General features: G+C 40.3%; 1 protein-coding gene across 2 annotated transcripts; it reads right to left on the minus strand.

The window, feature by feature from the left end:
* Positions 1-483: 483 nt before the first annotated feature.
* LOC110056156 (uncharacterized) lies at positions 484-3,656 on the minus strand. Of its 2 annotated transcripts, none has more exons than XM_089292144.1 (4): positions 3,562-3,656; positions 2,355-2,436; positions 2,211-2,241; positions 484-2,024 (listed from the first exon to the last, which is right to left on the minus strand). In XM_089292144.1, exons 2-4 carry the CDS (start codon positions 2,430-2,432, stop codon positions 667-669), a joined length of 1,467 nt encoding a protein of 488 aa, XP_089148270.1. In that variant the 5' UTR covers positions 2,433-2,436; positions 3,562-3,656; the 3' UTR covers positions 484-666. The 2 variants fall into 2 exon arrangements, with proteins under 2 accessions (XP_089148270.1, XP_089148269.1); XM_089292143.1 differs by having other exon boundaries at positions 484-2,027.
* Positions 3,657-8,113: the final 4,457 nt, after the last annotated feature.

Genomic DNA, 8,113 nt, shown 5'->3' on the forward strand with positions numbered 1-8,113 from the left:
GATTAGTCAAGAAGCATGCTTACCTTAAAGACTATGAACACTAGTTTGCCACTACTTCATACTTGGTAGCCATGAACACTAGTTAACCACATGAATCATGGACAGTGACTTTTTTATGTACGTTGTTTCTTGGCGAGCCTTATGATTACTTAGCTTAGCCAAGTTCAGAGTCGCATTAAAAAAAAGGAGAGAGAGGTTGTGACAACATGGCGCAGTGTCTGTCGTGTACATAATAACTGGTTTCCCATACGTCTCCACCGATGGAAGAGCAATGTGTACGTACACATCATGGTATCAGAAGCCGGGATTTTTGCCTTGGGGAACACGGGGGCTTATATGCAAAGAAAGATCCATCCGAATTTCAATCTAACTAATCCAGCTAAATCTAACTATAGGCCCACAGAGAACGAGGGAATAACAATCAGAAAAAGGATTTTTTGCATTGTAGGTAAAAGAACTCAAATGATCAAAAAACAGTAAAACTGCTCTTTGTAACTGCTTTATTGCCTGATTGCTTTACAACTGAATTACTGCTCCTTGCATGTTCTAAGATAACATCAAATCTAACAGCGCAAACGTTACTAAAATACAACTAAAAGCTGTTTAAAAACTGTTACATGATCATTGAGGCGCCGACGAAAGGAATCTTCATTCATATTCAGCCATTTAATTGACCATCATCATATGACGTTTGCCGTTCAATTGACCTCCGACAGCCACACTCCCTGAGTTGGTTCCCTGTTGACCAACATTGCCAGCGGTGTTGCCAAAGCTCATCTGACGTTTGCCGTTCCACTGATGTCCAACAGCAACATTCCCTGAGTTGGTTCCCTGTTGGCCAACATTGCCGCCGGTGGCGCCAAAGCTCATCTGACGTTTGCCGTTCCATTGATGTCCAACAGCAACATTCCCTGAGTTGGTTCCCTGTTGACCAACATTGCCAGCGGTGTTGCCAAAGCTCATCTGACGTTTGCCGTTCAATTGATGTCCAACAGCAACATTCCCTGAGTTGGTTCCCTGTTGACCAACATTGCCAGCGGTGTTGCCAAAGCTCATCTGACGTTTGCCGTTCCACTGATGTCCAACAGCAACATTCCCTGAGTTGGTTCCCTGTTGGCCAACATTGCCGCCGGTGGCGCCAAAGCTCATCTGACGTTTGCCGTTCCATTGATGTCCAACAGCAACATTCCCTGAGTTGGTTCCCTGTTGACCAACATTGCCGCCGGTGGCGCCAAAGCTCATCTGACGTTTGCCGTTCCATTGATGTCCAACAGCAACATTTCCTGAGTTGGTTCCCTGTTGGCCAACATTGCCGCCGGTGGCGCCAAAGCTCATCTGACGTTTGCCGTTCAATTGATGTCCAACAGCAACATTCCCTGAGTTGGTTCCCTGTTGGCCAACATTGCCGCCGGTGGCGCCAAAGCTCATCTGACGTTTGCCGTTCCATTGATGTCCAACAGCAACATTCCCTGAGTTGGTTCCCTGTTGACCAACATTGCCGCCGGTGGCGCCAAAGCTCATCTGACGTTTGCCGTTCCATTGATGTCCAACAGCAACATTCCCTGAGTTGGTTCCCTGTTGACCAACATTGCCGCCGGTGGCGCCAAAGCTCATCTGACGTTTGCCGTTCCATTGATGTCCAACAGCAACATTCCCTGAGTTGGTTCCCTGTTGGCCAACATTGCCGCCGGTGGCGCCAAAGCTCATCTGACGTTTGCCGTTCAATTGATGTCCAACAGCAACATTCCCTGAGTTGGTTCCCTGTTGGCCAACATTGCCGCCGGTGGCGCCAAAGCTCATCTGACGTTTGCCGTTCAATTGATGTCCAACAGCAACATTCCCTGAGTTGGTTCCCTGTTGGCCAACATTGCCGCCGGTGGCGCCAAAGGTCATCTGACGTTTGCCGTTCGCTTGAACTCCGACACCAACATTTCCTGAGTTGGTTCCTTGTTGACCAACACTGCCAGCGGTGTTGCCAAAGGTCATCTGACGTCGATTTGCGACAGCAGCATTCACCAACGTCTCTGTTTTTGAATCAAACATTAAAATAAGTGAGAAAAATCTAGGACGCAATCTGATGGTTGGTCGATTTTGGACACTGGCTCCCTGAAATTACTTGGTCGTGTAATAACGAAATATGTATTGAATCATGTTTGCACAACAAAGCAAAGCAACTGCTAAAATAAAAATAAATCGGCTGATTGACTAACCAGGGTTATTCACTGTGCCTTTATTTTCGTCCTGTTAAAAAAAATTAAATAAACGGCACGTAAGAAAAGATTTCGATGAAAAACAAAATTGTTCGCTCTTAAGAAACTTAGCAGAGTATGGAGGCATAGAGGCAACCTACTTACCCGAACTTCTGCTTCATTCTCAAGAGGGAAGGACACCGCCAAGGACCAAGTTATCACGAAGAAAAGGAAACACTTCATATTACTTGAAAAATAAGGAAAAAAATAGGAAGGTTACATAAAGGTGAGTCAAATTTGAGGTGTTAAAGATGCTACGTCACGGTTTGCACATCTTGAAAAATTTGACCTAAATATGTCAAGATCGTTGTTTGCAATCCGTGTCAATCTTCTCCATCCTTAACCGTCCTTGTTCCTCAGTCTTAGTAGCTTTATTAGTAAACTTCAATTTAAAGGAAATTTTGTACCTAAATAAATAAATTACAATATTTAGAGAGGAAGCCACATCCGCCTTAGCTGGTTTTCACGCGGGTTCTCTATCCTGGTCGAATTGGAATTTAGAGTGTTGGTTTTTGTGGAGGGAGGAAAACCGAAGAACCCGGAGAAAAACCCTCGAAGCAAGGCGAGAACCAACAACAAACTCAACCCGCATATGGCACCGTCACCGCATATGGGCCGGAATCGAATCCGGTCCACATTAGTGGGAGGCGTTCTTTGCAGGGAATTTATGCTGTTGCGAATATTCCTTTTCTTTCTTCTCAAAGTATAACAAGCGGTGTTCAAGTTTTCAGAATGCACGGAGTTCTTGTGTTATCCTCTCTCGCACCTTCGACACCAAATCGAATTCACAAAGTGATTGTATTCCAAGTGAAGAGTAAGCGAAACAGTACAGTAACTTGCTCATACGGTAATGTTTTTCTTCACAGCCGCGTGAAAAGGTGATGGAATATGCTATAAGGAATTTCAAGGACTAAATTTGGAAACTTTAAAGTCGATAAACTCTTCCCACTTCAGCTTCTTTCCATCCCCAGAATCGAAGCGTCAAGTTAAGAATTACCGAAGTTTTATCACTGGTAGCAACTGGAGTGGAAAGGAATCCTAACATTAAGACGTTTTTCACTTATTTTTCAGATTATTTTGTAGATATGTTGTTTAACAGTATATGATCTGATTTCGGTTTGGACCTTCGCTAAAATATTTTTCAAGTTAGTTTTAATTTTTGTAGTCTGCAAAACCTAAAGGAGTGGAATGAGAATCGGAAGGAGACTATTTTTTCCAGTCGCCTGGGGTTGCGTACTGTCATGGAATCTCGAACAAACAACATGATAGCGCTTAGCTTTTAAGCAACATAAAATCAAGTGACAAAACTTACTGCGCTGGAGTCTTTTCCTTGAATGTCTTTCTTTAAAGTCACTAATCTTGACTGGTAAGCTCCACAAAGAGGAATAAATGTCTCCTGAGAGTTTGACTACTTTTAAAATGTCCTGATCGCGACACTACTGAGGATCACATCGACAACTGACAAATTGAAAACAAATATTATTGATGATCAAATAACAACCGCCAGGACGTTAGATCACACCTGCAGAGCTTGAAAACAGCGTATGTCCAGTTATGTTTCTCGGGGATCACCCTTGATTGTTTACTTAATGACAGGTTTTTCATTTGTACTTGTGGTATAAATTTTAAGAAACTTGAGCCCAGCCAGAAAGTGCGTCCGGAATATAGCAAGTCAAGTCCAGTTTAAAGCTAATGTTGCGCGCGAAAGTTACGCCCAGGAATTTTTATTTTGTTACCAAGGAATGATCCTTTCAATTCAGAAATTTTCTTGATTAAACATGAGCTCCCAGAGGTCGAAAAGTGACTATTTAAAACATCTACAGATATAGGCAGAGAGTACTGTCAAACGAAAGTGATGTTTCAAGCAAACAGGGAGAGAAACAAATAAGTGTGAAAATGGCCCTTAATTTTCGTCCAGTGTTTAGACATGACATATCGCGTACTTGAAACAATAGTATCAGTGTTGGTTACCCGAGAGATAGCCACGTTTTAAACAACAAGACGTTGGTTCTTAGGAATAAGTCGGAACCTAAGAAGAAATTGGTTTTTGAAATCAACTAGTGACAATTACGCAATGGCAACAACGAGTTCTATGAAATTGTCATTCCTGGAATCTACACAACATATTTTGTACTGAAGAATTTAATTCTAAATGTTTATTTGCAGAACTCAGAAGACGTAAAATTGAGCTGTAACTTTGTGTGCCACAAGAACGTTTTTAATTTCGTTTTTTGTTATACTTGACATTAACAAATTTAAATTTGGGCAAGCGATATTAAAGATAAGTTTCAACCAGCCCATTTTGGTGGCAACTGTAAAGCTTGCAAACAACATTACATGCCCAGCTATATTTTTAACAACCTTTCTTAAATTCCTAAAATCAAGTTTAAGGCTAATGCTGTGCACAAAAAATGCGCTTGAGGATCACAATTTTTAACAAAAAAGTGGATTAAGGAAGCAAACTCTTTCCGTGCGATGGTGACAGTAAGTTGTTTGAAATACCCATTCTGGGATTGACGACACATATTGCCAGGTCTGCCAAGGAATTTAATTTTTTTATTTGTAGAATTTTGGAAGACTAAATTGACTTGTGATATTGTGTGCTTTTACAAGAACGGTTCTAATTTCGCAGCTGTCGGAATGATTAAATCGGAAACTGTCAAAATAATGGCGTTTAGAAACACCCACTTTTTGTGCAAATCATAGGCAAATGTATAGGAAATTAAAACTTAACTGAGTTTAGTGTCTTCTAGCCCAGCTACGTCTTTCATATTTGGTGAATACAATCTGCTACCTAGTAAAGTTGCGATTCATAAGTTCTGCAAAATTCAATGTTTAAAAAAAGTTATTTTCCATCGAATTCCCATACAAACACTGTAATTTCTGACCGTTTTGCCTACCCGGCAAGATGGCGTCCAAAACCGAAGGCCCATTGCGTGCTAAGTAATTTAATTATTTTTCGTTGTAGAAATTAGAAAAAAAAAGTTTACTTTTGGCTTTGTGTGCTCTAAGAACGGTAGCAATTTTGCAGCTGTTGAAGATGAAATATTAGCGATGGAAACAACTGCCGCCTCTGGCGCAGTGGTGACAAGCTGGATGACAGTGGTTTGTTTGAAATACTGATCTGTTTCGGGAATATAACAGCATACGTCTATTAGGGAATTTAAGTTTTTTTTTTTTCATTTACAGAAACAAGAAAGACAAAATTGAGCTGTGTACTCTAAAATTTTCTAACCAGTGAACATTATATCCTTAGCTATAAACTCGGAAACCTTATAGATTCACAGTACTGGCTGCCATATAGAATGCGCACGCCTTGCTTTATCCCTGTAACTTCTATTTGCTTAATGAAAATTCCAGTTTGTCCAGCGAGAAAAACTTAGAATTCAACTCCATGATAAAAATGTTAAGAAACGCCAAACCAGCAAGGAAAATTACCAAGACTTAAACCATACCTGAATTCTTCAAGTCAAAAATGTACGGAAGTTACATTTGCGGATTAATTAAGGAATTGAATAGGGAACTTAAGCAATGACAACGGCGACGCCAAGGATGAGCCTTAAATAAAAAAGGGATTGATATTTTACCGTAGGATTCCGATAGTAACGGCCTCCGTTACTTTCGGATTTAGCAGGCAAAAGGGGCCGTCACTTTCGGGTAGCCGTTATTTTCGGATGGTTAAAAAACGTTTGTACGGTGCGGTAATTCACAGTAACACTACTAACTACCCACATAAATAAAGCAGACTGTATACAACAGAAAAGGTTCCAAACATTGGTATTGTAAGACAATGTAACTAATTCCACTTAACTCTGCTGCCAGACAAAAACCGTAGAAATTATAGTAAAGTTCAAGAAATGTTTAGCAAAGTTCGAAATCAGATCACAAATCCCTGTTCACAGTGAGTCATGCATCCCGACGAGACAAACTAACTTCCGAGTTAGGATTTCGAGTTGGATTTCGAGTTGGATTTTCGAGTTGGGATTTCGAGCTGGATTTTCGAGTTAGGATTTCGAGTTGGATTTTCGAGTAAGGATGTAGAGTCACTTTTTTTTTTTTTTTACTAGTAATACCTATAGCATAGCTCTTCCTTTAGAACCTTTTATTTGTTGAGAGATTCGTATACTAGAAGAGTTATGACCCTCTAAAATCAGTTGAAAATTTACATGTAAATTAAATTGCCATAGTTGTATTTTTCAAACGGCCAAGCAGTAGACAAAACATATTTACTTCAAGATGACTTTTAGCTCAGAGGAATGACCAAAGTGTAAATGACAAACTGTGTAAATATGAAATCCAGGCAAGTTCCCTTCTTTCTGTACTGGCCTGTTGAAAATGTGCAATTTTGCATAAATTCCATCGGCCATCTTGCATGGTTGACTGAGCGGTATTTCGAACTTTCTTAGATTTCACAAAAATGTGAAGTCGCTGGAACTTTGAAAGTATATTTCTGAAACTACTTCACGAAAAGAATCTTTTTGACGCAATAAAAGAAAATCCGAATTTTCCGACCTGTCGTCGGATTCTCCATATTTACAGGCAGTGGCTCTTAAAAACATATCTTGCAATATAAATGAGGCTAAAAAAGGCATAGACACATGGCAAATTACAGGGGTGTCAAACTCGACGAAGCGACATGCACATAGGAGCAGAAATCATGCAGACCTATGATCTCTAAAACATTTTGCTATAGCACGGTCTCATGGCTCAACTCTACCTAAAATTCCTCCTTATAACACAACATGAAGTGCCCTTCATAAAGAAGAGTGAAGCAACAAAAAGGTCGCCGGATTGACCGAACAGAGAACGGCAAATGTACAAATGTCACTAACAGTAAAAGTCGTGTAGGCTTGTCAACCCCATTTTACATTGATGTCACTGAGTAGCCATCGAGTGCCTAGAAATCTAGAAAAAATGCCGTTAAAAAAAAACAAAAAATAACGAGGTCGAGCTTCAAACAAATAAGGATTGAAAAGTACATTACGCCATTGGCTAGCTCTATCTTGACCAATAGAAGTCGTGTTTGGCCTGTCAACCATTTAAATCATCAAACCACTGAAGATTTTATTGGAAATCCCGCCAAAAAAATCCCCCAGAAAATCTAACTCGAAAATCTAACTCGAAAATCCAACTCGAAATCCAACTCGAAATCCAACTCGAAATCCTAACTCGGTAAATAGGCAACCTCCATCCCGTTCAGTTTCTAACAGGAAAAGTAACTGCGAGCGAAGGAAGGGTTCTTTTACTAAATGGACAGGGCAAGCTTGGCCAGACGTTTCTTGCCCTCTCCGGTCCTAGATACAGTTGTTCGTTCTTTCGTGAAACGCGATAGCGAAATCAGTCTTAATGGCTTGGAGAACTATACAATTGGCCACTGGAGCGACGTGGACCAGATATGGTTTCATGATGATAAATGAAAGTAACAACAATTTAAGACTGCACGATGAAACGCGCGAAGATTTTTATGGTTTCATTGTAAATAATAAAAAATCATTTATCACATTCCAATGACGTTAAGTTGAAACCTCTCATCGTGTTAACGTTTAGACAATTTCACATTTGTTTCAGTTGTACACGGCGTGGCTACCATGCCACAGTCCAAAGATTTTCACGCGTTCTTGTTTTCCAATGCAATGTTGATATAAACTGCGCCGTAATTACGACTAGTGGCAAAAGCAAACACCTTACGGTACCTTAATAAAAAAGAAGAAAAATTTTTTCGTTCCTGTTACTTTTTACGTTAGTCTTTGAAATCGCATTGTACATCGATCTATAGTACTGTGTGAAACGCTGTATTAACTAAAATACGGCTTTTTTATTGTATTCGAGTGGTAATCTTCACAGGGCCGTTACTTTCGGGGGAG

The sequence above is a fragment of the Orbicella faveolata genome, unplaced genomic scaffold (genome assembly GCF_042242905.1).
Source record: "Orbicella faveolata isolate gen_17 unplaced genomic scaffold, um_ofav_v1 contig_24, whole genome shotgun sequence".
NCBI lineage: Eukaryota > Metazoa > Cnidaria > Anthozoa > Scleractinia > Merulinidae > Orbicella > Orbicella faveolata.